This window comes from Sorex fumeus, unplaced genomic scaffold, assembly GCF_029834395.1.
Source record: "Sorex fumeus unplaced genomic scaffold, SorFum_2.1 ptg000014l, whole genome shotgun sequence".
Lineage (NCBI taxonomy): Eukaryota > Metazoa > Chordata > Mammalia > Eulipotyphla > Soricidae > Sorex > Sorex fumeus.
Genome location: NW_026606071.1, coordinates 26444525 through 26459656, shown reverse-complemented (window position 1 = coordinate 26459656; position 15132 = coordinate 26444525). Strand labels below are relative to the sequence as shown.

General features: G+C 39.7%; 1 protein-coding gene across 1 annotated transcript in view; it reads right to left on the bottom strand.

Annotated features, from left to right (window-relative positions):
• PTH2R (parathyroid hormone 2 receptor) overlaps window positions 1-15132 on the bottom strand; it is a 72097-nt gene that overhangs the window by 34109 nt on the left and 22856 nt on the right. Inside the window, exons 3-4 of the mRNA XM_056111878.1 lie at window positions 879-989; window positions 651-772 (exon numbers count right to left, since the gene is read on the bottom strand). Of these exons, the coding sequence (XP_055967853.1) occupies window positions 651-772; window positions 879-989 (233 nt within the window). The remainder of the gene's footprint in view (window positions 1-650; window positions 773-878; window positions 990-15132) is intronic.

Sequence of the window (15132 nt, the reverse complement as noted above, 5' to 3'; positions counted from 1 at the left end):
ATCTTTCATATATTAATTACATCACCTACTGTCAAATCTTATGAGATAAAAATACATCTCTAAATACAAAGTTCCTCCAGAAATATTGAGCAGAATGAAATAGGTAACCAAGAAGAAATTGGGAACCATGTTTCTGACTACCTAATTGGATTTTGGGTTTTTTCTGGGCTTTTATTTCGCTGTTTTTTTTTTTTTGGTGGGGGTCACACCCAGCAAAGGGGTTACTCCTAGTTCTGCACTCAGGAATTACTCCTGGCGGTGCTCAGGAGAACATATGGGATGCTGGGGATAGAACCCAGGTCGGCCATGTGCAAAGCAAGTGTCCTATCCACTGTACTATTGCTCCAGCCCCCCAATTGGATTTTTATACATATTATACAATATATAATAACATAATGTAAACCTTAACACATTTTTAATTGTCTATAGATACATGTCAGCCAGGCAACTCTAATCTAAATAAAACACCAGACGTTTCAGTTCCTAGATTTTTCTTTGACCAGATATCTGAAGAGATTCCAATCTTGCTTTTATTTTTGATTATCTTTTGTCAGAATAAAAGATCTTCGGTATATTGTGGAAATCGTGAATTACATTAAAACTTTGCTTTGGTTTGCGTAGAGATTCAAACAAACACACAAAGACATTACCTTTCCTATGTTGACATCTGGCTGCAGAAAGCGAAGACAGTCTGAATAATTTGCCCATGTCTTATTTAAACTATGCATAAAATCCCATGTTCCATTGGGGTTGCAGTGTCGGAAAGCAAGTCCTATAAAGACATGGAAAAAACACTGAGACTGTTTCTTTAGCAACCATTACAAAATTTAAAATGAAATTGATGTTTCATATTAATCAGTTCAGAAAAGACTCAATACCTCTGTGATTGAAGTCATATATATAAGGAGGGCATGGGACAGCAGATATTTTCCCCACTGTTCCTCTGGGCCAACAAATGAGTCCATCCCATTCTGGGAAACAGTTTCCTTCTATTTAGAAAAAAAAATAAGCAAATAAGAAAAACTACATTTGGATTCAGGGAGTTTGTACAATCAATATACTCTGTGGCAAAGTGTAAAAAAAGTTATTTTGGAAAGTAGACTGGGGTAGAAATGACACAGAGTTACTAAAATTCACCAACCTTACCTTGTCAGAGGTCCATTAATAGGAAGACTTAATTTATAAATTAAATTTAATTATTAAAATTATATAATTTTAATTTTAAATTTAAATCACGATCACAATCATCCTGTTGTTCGTCGATTGCCTTGAGCAGGCACCAGTAATGTCGCCTTCATCCTAGCCCTAGCCCTGAGATTTTAAAAAGTGCCATATTCAAGGCTCTGTCAGGGTTAGGAGAATTAGACCCATCATTGTTACTGGTATTTGGCATATTTGGCATGACACGGGGAGTTTGCCAGACTCTGCCGTGTGGGCAGGTTACATTTGGTAGCCTGCCAGGTTGTCCAAAGCAAGAATGAGATAATAAGATGTTGCGCAGCCACAAATGCGGTCACATGCTTCCGGGAACTGGATTTTATAGTCTCTGGGTCTTGGCCGTTGATGGGATTACACGGCACCAGGGGGCAGTTGGTGGGTGTGACCCCTGCCTACTGGAAGATGGAGGATCTGGGTGGAGGATACTCAGCCCCGATCTCAGCTCCAGGACCCACATGCCTTTGCTCCTCTGCCAGTACCTTCATGTGTGTGGAGAGTGGTCTCAGCATAGTTGTGGCTGGTTCTGGAGGTCTTCGGCTGCCGAAGCCCTGGTCGGGGCGGGAGGGAAACTCAACCCGCCCCCCTCCAAAGGGCCCTGTCAAGAACAACCAGGTGTGGGGGCAGGAGACTCTGCACTGTTCTCTTCTGGGAGTTGGGTTTTATGAATATAAATTGTTAAATAATTTATATTATTTAAAAATTATATAATTTTATGTAAAAATTATATAACTTCTATAAAAATTTTGTCCAGCTCTCATAGTAGTAGATACATATCTATTCCAGAGTTTTCTACATTTTTTTTCTTTTTGGGTCAAATTGGGCGATGCACAAGGGTTACTCCTGGCTCTGCACTAAGGTATCACTCCTGGCAGTGCTCAAGAGACCGTATGGGATGCTGGGAATCGAACCCGGGTTGGCTGCGTGGAAGGCAAATGCCCAACCCCTACATTTCTTAAAGTGAGGGTCAGCAAGATAATTCACATGGTAGAGCACACATCTAGTATGCCTAACATCTGTTAGGCCCGAGGTTTGATCCCCAAACCATATGACCCTGAAACAATGTCAGTTGTGACCCTGGTGTGTCCTAGTACCACAGGTTCCAGCACTGAACTATTTGTTCCACACTACCAGGTATCAACAGGAGTGACTCCTGTAACAGAAAGAAACACACACACACACACACACACACACATAGATACAATAATGTCATGGGAATTTCTGAAGAGTTACATGATGGAATATAAGACTAAATACCAGTGACCGGTTTGTTCTGTAACTAACAATTTTTAAATGTGGAGAAAAATGTGATGATTTTCTTAATTTATTAATTTTTATATAGACAAGAGCCACAACTGTTTATACAATTCTAGAGCCATAAATGATTAAATAATAAAGCTCCAATCTTAACATCAATAATTTTAAAAATCAATTTTTATGTGAAAATTGTTATATCTCACCATGGGGTTATAAAGTCCTTGTCTAAGGATTTACTAAGCTCTTTGTTGGTAGTTGAGCCATCTGTGTTATTGTTTTTGTTTGTTGAGCTTAGCTGGCTTCTATTACTTTTCATTTAATTTGTGTGCCTACTGGAATTTCAGTACTGAAGAATTTCCAGCAGCCACACTGTCTAGAGATTTCAGATTCTGTGGTCTCGGTCAATGAGATGACATAGGGTCTGTGGGAGGTGGGTGTGGCTACTAGTGTTTCCGGAAGTACACAGGAGAAGGGGCTTATTTCTCCCTCATCATAGAAATACCTTTCCAGTTGCCAACAAAATACTATCCCCACACACGCACACAAGCATATAGTCAAATTTTCCTAAAACCTGTGCTTTCCACAGAATAATTTTCTGTAGATTATGTTTGTTTCTCTAATAGCTCTTCAGTGATGAAAACATATTCATAACAGGTTGAAAAGACTGAGGAATTCATTATCTCAAAGTTATAACAAAGAGACTTAATTAACATATTTTCTTTGATCATCATTTTACATCTTATGTGAGCAAATACTTTCATAATTTGGAAAAATATAATTAATTGCCTAATTAGTCAACAATCCTCTTTTTTAAATTAACGCTATTAATTACAGTCCCTGTAATCTTTTGTATGTGTCAGAACAAACTAATAACTGGTGAAACTTGTCAAACCGTGACACTTTCCTAGAACAGTCTTAAAATTCAGAGAATCCAGTTTTACCTATTTTAGGCTCTATAATTACTCATAACACAATATGGCTACATATTTGTGAAATGGAATCAGAATTAATGATATTTTGAGTTTTATTTTTTAATACATGAATAGAGCTTGGTATTTAATTTCCTATTATAGACAGTAGGAAAATTTTTATTGTCTTTTTATAATAGTTTCTCAGAAATAAAATAGGGGCCATTATATGTCCTTCATCTAGAAATGACAGTCGTCAATACTGTATCACAGGCTGGAGCGATAGCACAGCGGGTAGGGCATTCACCTTACAAGCGGCCAACATGGCCGACCCGAGTTCGATTCCTCCGCCCCTCTCGGAGAGCCCGGCAAGCTACCGAGAGTATTCGATATGCCAGACACAGTAACAACAAAGTCTCCAATGGAGACGTTACTGGGCCCGCTCGAGCAAATCGACGATCAACGGGAGGGCCTTTACCTTTACCTTTACCTATCATCTAATATATTTTTTGCCATGGCATTTTATTTTATTTTTTTTTTTTTTATTTTTGGGCCATGCTGGTTCAAGGGTTACTCTTGGCTCTGAAACCAGAAGTTACTCCTAATGATGTTCAGGAGACAATATGGGATGCCAGGGACTGAACACAGATCGGACGTGTGCAAGGCAAATGCCCAATCCACTGAACTATCTCTCCAACCCACTATGGTATTTTAAAGTAAATTGCAAATAGCATGAAACCTCAGCTGTAATATTTTGATTGTATGTTTCAATTTCAGGAAAATTTAAAACTTAAAATTTCTTAACTTGTAAGTTCAAATTGCCACTCTGATTTTCTTACATTTAGTGAAAGAAACTTCAGTTAACTTATTAATTTTTCACTGAAAGGTAGGTATTATCAAGTTTGACGATATTTAATACTTTGGGGTGGGGGGTGGAATGATGCTTAGGACACACCTGGCAATGCTCTAGGCTTACCTCTGGCTCTGTGCTCAGAGATTATTCCTAATGGTGCTGGCAGAACCAAATATGGTGCCGTGAATCCAACCAGGACAAACCACATGCAAGGCAAATGCCTTCACTTGCTTAACTCCTACACTACCCCTCCAGCCCTACACATATTTCATTTTATACTATCTGTGTGGAAAAACATATGCCCCAAAGTCTTTCCTTTTTAGATAATTCTCATCTACATATTTTACATGACTCACATCTTCACAGATGTTAACCCACACATCCAGATCATTTATTCTTTCTTTGTGTAAACTGTGCAGTATGTAATTGATTCATGCTTGTCTGCCTTTGCCCATCGTATTCCCTCTGCCTTCCTCCTCTGCACATTAATTCCCTTTTTTTCTTTTTTTGGTTTTTTGCTTGTTTGGGGACCACACTGGTCATGTTCTGGACTTACTCCAGGCTATAAGCTCAGGAACACTCCTGGTAGGCTTGGGGTACCATGTGGGGTGCCAGAGATCAAACCCAAGTTGGCCACATGCAAGGCAAGCCCCTGTCTGCTGTATTATCTCTCCAACCCATCCCTAATTCTATTTATTTAATTTTAAAATGAGATGATTATTTTCTATGAATTCTCCTCTAATCCTTCCCTAATCATTTTTTTCCAGTGGATTTACTGTTCTGATATCTCTATTTTTAAAGAGTAGAGATATCACTACTCTACTTTCACACTATCCGAAAGGTATCTAATTCCCTTACTTCATCATTATCTCTATGGATCAAAAAGCCAAGCCAATTAACCAAAGGGGACAGGCTGTAGCTCTCAATGCACCCTCCACTGTCATAACGCTGAGACTTCTATTCCTTCAAAATTATTTACTTTGTTAAAATAAATAATTATTAAAAAGTGCAGCAGGTAAGGGGTTTGCCTTGTACGTGGTCGATCTGGCCAACCCAGGTTCAATTCCGCCACCCCTCTCGGAGAGCCCGGCAAGCTACTGAGAGTATCTCACCCGCATGGCAAAGCCTGGCAAACTCCCCATGACGTATTCAATATGCCAAACACAGTAACAAGTGTCACAATGGAGACATTACTGGGCCCACTTGAGCAAATCGATGAACAAGGGGAGGACAGTGACAGTGACAGTGACAATTAAAAAGTCATATGCCCGTAAAAACACTCTCAAAAGAACATATTCACACCATTATTCATGGCTGCACTCAGTACAATAGCTAAGATATGGAATCAACCTATCTTCATTCCAACACCAGAGGAATGGATTTTGAAGATGTAGCATATATACACAATGAAATACTATGTAGCTTCAAGGAATGGTGAATTCATGCAATTTACTGAAACCCTATTGGAAGATATCATGTTGAGTTAGGTAAGCCAGACACAGGATGATCTCACTTATCTGTAGTACATAGAATACTGGATAAGGAAATGTAGTAAAAGAGAGATGCATAATTCATCCTTGACTTCAGTGTTGAGAGAGGAGAAGGAAAATAAGGAAAGAAATCAAATGGGGAATAAGAAAATGGGGAATAATGGGTTAACCGGCATCAGGCTTCAGCTATACAGATGATATGAATAAGTTGTGCATCCGTATACCCAAAATGCAGACTCAACAAAACTGAAAACATGAGATCCAACTGCAACCACTGAAACACTGTAATGTGCCTGTCAAGTTGACAGGTAGGTTGGGGTGAGGAGGCGATTTGGGAACACTGCGGGGGGGAAGTTGATAGTGGTGGTGGGACTGGTGTTGAAATATTTTATGCCTAAAACTCAACTATCAATAACTTTGCAAATCACAGTTATTAAATTACAAAGTTACATGTCCATAAAAAAATCTTTGAAGACCAACTGTAAAATAAATAGCTTTTTAGACTTCACTAAAAATGAATTTAAATGTGAAGGATTTTTAATTATTCTTCAGGAAGAACAATTTCAATATCATACAAGTAAGATCAAACAAAAACCCCATATGAGAACAACATATAATTTAGACCAATTAAAGTAGTTTCAAATTGTTCAAACTATTACGGAGGGGAAAGTTATTAATTTTTAATTTTATGAAATATATATAAAAAATCTAGGTTTATTATTAAAAGAATTAAAATGATATCTTCAAAAGTAAAATGAGTAAAATAGTCTTAATCAATCCAAAATAAATCAAAGAGAGCTTGATGGTAAGCAGAAGTAACACATAAAAAGAGCTGGTGAAATGAAAAGCCCAAATAAGATGGTATAATCAAATGTAAATAATGTATAATAGGAATCCCAGTTAATGCAACTGAATCAGACCCTTGAGCTGACAGTTATCTCATTTAATTTTCCACCTGTGTCATGTTTATGATAAATATATATAAAACTATTTTAATGAGGAAAGATAATAGAGTTGCTCTCTAAAGGCTACATAATGATGTTTAATTTTGCAATTTCTGGTGGTTTGTTGCACAAGATGAATATGCAACACTACTGTATAATATACTTAAAAACGTTTAGGATGGCAAATTTAATGTTATGTGTATTTTCCACAACTAAAACAATTTTTTCAAGCATGAGGAAAGGTATGCAAGGCAAATAACTACTAAGTGAAAAACATTAATTAAAAAATGATTATTACTCTTCCTGTTCATCCCCAATGCTGTGCCAGTCTTCTTCCCCTCCCAGGTCATTTAACCTGCCAGTATTCGAACCCGGGACTTGGCTTTCTCTACGCACATGCCTCAGGCATCCTCAAGGACCCTGGAATGCTAGGCATTCCTGAGCCTCTTCCTGTTCCTCCCCAACGCTGTGCCCATATTCTTCCCCTCCCACACACACGGGGGGGGGGGGTGGGTGGCACACGGAGAGGGGGGAAGGGTGGCCTCTTCAGAAGTGGGCATGGCTTCTGAAGAAGTGGGTGTGGCCTATTTTGGGGCCACCAAACACTCACGTAGCCGCAGATAGTTTAGTAATACCAAGAAATAAATCATCTGCCCCACAGGTAGGGGGAGGGTGTGGGATGGGGGTATACTGGGGTTTTTGGTGGTGGAGAATGGGCACTGGTGAAGGTATGGGTGTTTCATTGTATGACTGAGACTTAGACCCGAAAGCTTTGTAACTGCTCTCACGGTGATTCAATAAATAAAATTATAAAAAATGAAAAAAAAAAGTAAGGTGGAGTTCATGAACAATTCAATTAGCTAATCAGTGGCTGAATAAATAGCAGTACTCCTACATTTAAAAAAAAAAGAAATAGAGTGTAACATCTCAGTCCCCATACCTCCACTCCAACATGAAGAAGCAACGCAAATCCCCACCAAGTGGGGAGAACAATGAGAAGAGTCCAAAAGTCTCAGTAGGTGCTACTCACCTAAAGAAACTCTCTGAGAAAGAACTCAAATATGAAATAATGAAGATGTTCAATGAAATTAATGAAACAGTCAGATAGATATCCAGTAACATGAGAGAGACAATCGAGAAATTACAGAAAGACATGAGAACAGAAATTGGAAAGCTATGCACAGAAATGTCACAAATAAAAGATTCCATAGATGAAATTTTAAAAAGTCAGTCTGTGCCCTCAACAGTAGAATGACAGTTGAAGACAAAATCAGTGAGCTGGAAGATCAGCTACACGAAGCCAACAGGTAATGACAAACAATAGCGAGAGAGATCAAAATAGCTCTAGAGTGAATCAGGGTCCTAGGAGATGATTCCAAGAGGAACAACATTAGAATCACTGGAGTGCCAGAAGGTCAGTGAAACAATTCCAATGAAACAGCCACGGTTAAACAAATCATTGCTGAAAAGTTCCCAAAGCTGGACAATGCAGCCATTCAGATTCAAGGAGCCCGAAGGGTACCAGCTAAAAGAGACCCTAACGAAAACACTCCAAGACATATCATAGTTAGAATGATCGATGCCACCGATCGAGACACAATATTGCAATCAGCAAGGTCAAAGAAGGAAATCACATACAAAGGAGCACTCCTTAGATTCACAACAGCCTATCAGAGGAAACCCTCCAAGCCCAAAGGCAATGGTAGGATATAGTAAAAAAACTCACTGAAATGAATGCTTCACCAAGAATATCCAGCTAAACTGTCTCTCAAACTTGAAGGAATGGTACACTATTTTCTAGATAAACAGCAGCTCAGGAACTTCATAGACTCAAAACCAAACCTAAAAGAAGGGCTAAAGGGGCTACGACAAGACAAACCCTGCAAGCACAACACGCCCTTACAGAAAGATGACACAAAACCCCATAACAATAATCTCTCTCAACGTCAACGGTCTAAAATCACCATTTAAGAGACACAGAGTGGCAAAATGGATTCAGAGACAGAACCCAACATTTTGCTGCCTACAAGAAACGCATCTCAACAGTCAGAGCAAACACAGACCCAGAGTTAAAGGATGGGGAAAAAATCCTGCAAGCAAACAGCTCCCTCAAAAAAGCTGGAGTGTTCATACTAGTATCTGACAAAAATCAATTTCAGGTTGAAAAAGATTAGAAGGGACAGCAAAGACTATTTTCTATTCATCGAGAGATACGTACAACAGGAAGAAATCACACTCTTAAATGTATACACACCTAATGAGGGAACAGCCAAATATTTAAAACAACTGCTAACAGATTTTAAGGAGGACATTGCTAGCAACACAATAGTAGCTGGAGACTTCAACATTGCTTTATCATCTTTGTATAGATCAACAAGAACAAAACTCAGCAAGGAAACATTGACTTCGAAAGAAGCTACATGCAAAAAAATGGGCTCAGATCTCTGCCTAACACCATGTACAAAAGTAAGATCAAAATGGATTAAATACATCAACATCAGACCGGAATTTATAAGGTACATTGAAGACAAAGTTGGCAAAACCCTCCATGACATTGAAGCTAAAGTTATCTTCAAAGATGTCACGCAACTGGCCAAGCAAATGAAAACAGAGATAGACAAATGAGACTATTTTAGACTAAGAAGCTTCTGCACCTCAAAAGAAACAGAAAAGACCAAAATACAAAGACAGTCTACAGAATGGGAAAGGATATTCTCTGAATACACATCCGACAAGGGGTTGATATCAAGGATATACAAAGTATGGGTAGAACTCCACAAGAAGAGAACATCCAACCCCATCAAAAAACGGGGCAATGAAATGAACAGAAACTTTCTCAAAGAAGAAACCAGAATGGCTAAAAGGCTCATGAGAAAATGCTCTACATCATTAATCATCAGGGAGATGCAGATCAAAACAACAAGGAGATATCATCTCACACCACAGAGACTGGCCCACATCCAAAAGAACAAAAGCAACCAGTGTTAGCGCAGATGTGGCGAGAAAGGGACCCTCTTTCACTGCTGGTGGGAGTGCCGACTGCTTCAGCCCTTCTAGAAAATAGTATGAACAATTCTCAAAAAATTAGAATTTGGGCTCCCATTTGACTCATCAACACCACTCCTGGGAATATATCCCAGAGAGGCAAAAAATTATAGTCAAAGTGACATCTGCACTTGTTTGTTCATTGCAGCACTGTTTACAATAGCTAGAATCTGAGAAAAACCTTAGTGCCCAAGAACAGATGACTGGTTAAAGAAACTTTGGTATATCTACACAATGAAGTACTATGTAACAGTTAGAAAACATAAAGTCATGAAAATTACATACAAGTGGTACTACATGAGAAGTATCAATGCTAAGAGAAATGAGTCAGAAAGAGAGGGACGGACATAGAAAGATTGCATTTCTGCAATTTCTGGGGAACATAAAGTAACAAAATAGGAGTAGTCTCCAATTTCACCCAAGAATAGCCAAGATAAGTACCAGGAGGTTCACTCCATAGATTGTAGGCCAGCTGCACATGTTAGGGGAAAAGGCAGCTCAGATAGAAAAGGGAGCACCAAATAAAGGGTGTTGGGAGGATCTTCCCAGGATGGGAGATGCATGCTGAAATTAGACTGTAGACCGAGCATGATTGCCTCTCTCTGCCTCTTTTGCCAACCACAGCACCCAAAAGTAGAGGGAGAACAAAGGGGAACACCCTGCCACAAAGGCAGAGTGGGATGGGGGGATGAGAGGTGGGAGGGGGACTGGGATCAGTAATGGTGGAGGATGGGAAGAGGTGGAGGGATGGGTACTCGATCATTGTATAATTGAAACACAAGCACAAAAATTTGTAAGTCTACAAATGTAACTCAAGGTGTTTCACTAATAAAAAAATAAATTAAATCTACAACTGTACCACATGGTGTTTCACTAATAAAAATTTTTAAAAAACTAATTATTAAATATTGTTTTTAATGTAATAAATTTATATCAAATGCTAAAGTAAAAATCTAGAAATAAGTGTAAGTGTTGCTTCATCACTTGATCACTTGACATCCTGTTACTCATCCATTTGCTCGAGCAGGAACCAGTAACATCTCTATTCATCCCAATTGTGTGCTACTGTAGCCCAATGGTATCTGCTCGTTCCAAGCACATGAAGAGCCTCAAACCGATTGTTCAGGGTCTTCAAGAAGAAGTCTGATCATTTCATACGTGGGCAGCCATGCAATCTTTTGACGTCCCGTGAAATCCAGCAGTATTCTCCAAATAGCATTATGTGTCCAGCCATCTGATTTTTGGCAAACGAGACAGTGTCCCTGATTCTTGATCGTCGATGGAGGTCAAAACTCCAGATTCTTTCTCTCACTTGAATGAAGGATGATACTCCAAGAACAGCTCTTTTGATTCCTCTTTGGGAGACCCGAATAGTGTTCTCATCCTGTTTTCGTAGGGCACAGGTCTCTGAGGCATATGTTAATGCAGGAAGACAGTGGAATCGAAGAGATGTGCCCGGAGCTGGAAGTTCTTCATCCTCTTAGCTATTTCTTTGATGCTCTTGAAGGTGTTCCAAGCTGCTGTCTTCCTCCTGCACAACTCAGGTGCTAGATCATTCATCATGTTGACTTCTTGACCTAGGTACACATACCTGTTGCATTTGGAGATATTCGTTCCATTGAGAGTGACTGGAACGTCAGGAATGAGATCGTTTCTCATAAACATTGTCTTTGTGAGATTCAGCTGTAGTCAGACCTATCCACACTCATGGTCGAAGTTGGGCAGCATTTATTCCACTTGGCTAATCTTTGGTGTTATTAGAAAAATATCATCAGCGAAGCAGAATTGGTGGTTGCTGACCATCTATCTTCACTCCCATTCTTTCCCATTTCAGTCGTTGCATGACATTCTCGAGGGTGGCACTGAAAAGTTTTGGTGAAATGGTATCACCCCTTGGGAGAAGCATGATGAAAGTAGACTATAGACCAAACATGACTGCCACTCAATGCCTCTCTTGCAAAACACAGGACCCAAAAGAAGAGAGAGAGAACAAGGGGGAATGCCCTGCCACAGAGGCAGAGTGGGATGGGGGTTATGGGGGGTGGGAGGGATGCTGGGACCCGTGGTGGTAGAGGATGGGCGCTGGTGGAGGGATGGGTACTTGATCATTGTATAACTGAAACCCAAACACAAAAATTTGTAAGTCTATAACTGTACCTCATGGTGTTTCACTAATAAAAAATTTTTAAAAAAAGAATTGGTATCACCCTGCCGAACCCCTCTCTTGACATGGATGATCACTTCATTGTAGAATGGTGAATCTGTAATACAGCTTATGGAGGATCCTGATGTATTGAGTTTGAACGCCCTGTTTGGCTAGAGCTTCGATGACTGCTTCAGTCACAACATAATCAAAGACCTTCTTTAAAATCAATGAATGTTAACAAAGTAAGAGATTAATACCCAAGAATAGCTGAGATCAGCACCAGGAGGATTACTCCATAACTTAGAGGCCAGCCGGGTATCCTAGAGGAAAGGGCAGTTCAGATAGAGAAGGGAGCACCAAATAAAGGATGTTTGGAGGATCCTCCCAGGAGGGGAGATGCATGTCGAAAGTAGACTATGGACTGAACATGTTTGCCACTCAATGCCTCTTTTGCAGACCACAACACCCAAAAGGAGAGCGAGAACACAGGGGATTGCCCTGCCACAGAGACAGGGGGGTTGGGGGGATGGGGGTGGGAGGGATATTATCCATGGTGGTGGAAAATGGGCACTGGTGGAGGGATGGGTATCTGATCATTGTATAATTGAAACCAAAGCACAAAAAATTGTAAATCTACAACTTTAAAAAAAATAAAATACAATAAAGGGAAAAAAATAAAATAAAATCAATGAATGTTAGACAGAGCAGCATCTTGAACTCCCAAGAAACCTCAGTGAGCTTGGTTATCATGTGGATATGGTCTATCATTCTGAATCCTTTTCAGAACTCTGCTTGCTTGCATGGTTGTCCTTCATCTAGTGTTCTGCTAATCCTATTCAGGATGACTCAAGTGAACAGCTTTGTAGACGACAGACAACAGGCAGATTGGGTGATAGTTGCCAATGTCGTGGATGTTTCCCTTCTTGGACAGTAGTACAGTCCTGCTGGTTTTCCACTGGGACAGAATTTTGCATTCAGACAGGTAGCGTGTGAAGAGCCAAGCCAGTGTATTGATGAGTACTGACGGGAGCTTCTTCAGGTGTTCGGGTCTGACCTTATCTGGGCCAGGTGCTTTTCACTTCTTTACCGATGAATTGGCGTGTTGGATTTCGGAAGGGAGAACATTGGGAACGACTTTTCCATCCTGTGGAATGTGGTATGTGGGCAGGTGGATGTGACTATCGAAGAGATCCAAGTAGAAGTCATGGATAATCTTCTCCTTTGCCCTCCTGGAAGATGTGTTAGATCCATCAGGATGTCAGAGAGCAGTCATCTTAGTCTCGTAGTTAGCAAAGGACAGGCGAGCATTACGAATGCTTTTTTTTTTTTGCTTCTGTCGCATCTGCCAGCACTGCTGCTCTTCTGTCTTTGATGTATCCCTTGATCGCTTCTCTGCACTGCTTTGCAAGCTCGGACTTTTGCTTGTGGTTGCCTGAGACTTGTGCCAAGCCACGCTGGTGAATAAGCTCAAGAGTTTTCAAAGACAGGCATCTTTTTGTGGCTACCTCTCTCGGTGTTCCTCCTACAATCATGGAGGTGTTGAACCAATCGATCATATTCTTCATCAATATTGTCAATGATGGCATCTTCCCATGTTGCAGCAATAGTGCCAAAGAGCTCCCAGTTGGTGGTCATTCTGGGAGTCTTTTTCTTAAACTTTGCAGCCCTTTCTCCCCACTCTGTCAAATAGAATTTTGCACAAAGGAGACGGTGGTCCGATCCTATTTGGAACTTTGGGACAACAGTGACATAGGTCAGGCAAAACCGGCGATTAAATATGATGTGGTCAATTTCATTGTGGAACCACCCACAGGGAGACTCCCATACCCAACATTTAGATTAGGCCTTCTGGAACTGTGTGTTACCATGGATGGTCTTGGTCAACATGATTAACTCAGATAGTCTCTCACCTTGTTCGTTTCATTCTAGGCCATGGGCCCTAATGTGGAGTTCTTTGGCTGATCTTCTCAGTCCTATTTTAGCATTAAAATCACCAATGATGATCTTGTAGGTGTGGTCTTCTTTATAGAATTTCTCCAGCTCCAGCTCAATTTCTTCTTCATCTTAATTGGATGTTGGTGCATAGACAACGAAGACAGAAACTGCCGGCAGTGAGCCACATCTATTCAAGTATAATCATCTGATTCGGGTTTTAGATATTCTAATGAATCAATGCTCATGGCCAAGTTTGTGTTGACAAGGACACTGACACCATCAACGCCTCTTATGTCACATGTTCCAAGGAAAAACTCTTCTTCGGTGTCAAAAACAGCATGATGTGATTGATGCTTTCTTGTCTTGGTCACACCAAGGATGTCAACTTGATCTTTCGTGCTTGCACCCTCAGTTCCTCAATGGATACATCCGATGACAGCATATGTGTATTGAAAATACAGACAGTCATTTTTTTTTCTTCTTCATTTTGGCAGCCTAGTTAGGCCTTGAGATTTTATCAGGTTCTCCTTCCTCATCCTTCTTAATGTTGCCATATTGGAGGATCTTTCAGTGTCAGGGGAATGAGACCCATAGTATTTACTTGTTTTGGTATATTGAATACACCATGGATAGCTTGTCAGGCTCTGCCGTCCTGGCAGGATACTCTCGGTAGCTGGCCAGGCTCTCCAAGAGGGATAGAGGCTTTTAGGGTGGCCTCTAATCGCACTTGCAGGTATTCCCATGGTTCAAACCATATTTGAACCCCATCAAACACAGTGCAGTAATCTTGGAAGATGGGTATTAAGTGTCTTCTGATGTGTGTGATTTATATCAAATGCTAGAGTAAAAATCTAGAAATAAGTGTAAGTGTTGCTTCATATTGATAAAATAATAATACACCAGTAAATATAGACTTATAAACTTTATATGCTAAAAATATTTTCAAAACATACAAAAGATTAATTATCCTGGGGAGATTTTTAAGATTATATACTTCCAAGAGGAATGAGTGAAGCAAATGACAAATCATCATGGACACAGAATACACAAATTCTAAAACCAATAAGCTAATCTAGTGGACAAGATAAAATGTTCTACTGAACACCTAATGAAATTAGAGTTTGAAGATCCAATTAAATTTCTAACTTAAAGACCTTTAAAATCCAAGTCTGAATTATTTCAAAGGAAATTGAAAACCATATCAAAGATTTATCAAAATTGACCACCATAAAAGTATATCTCTCAATTTGAGATATTTTAAAATATCTATATCATGAAGATCAGATTTTTTAATCATAAATTAAATTATAATCACCAACTAAAAAATAAATCACAGCAT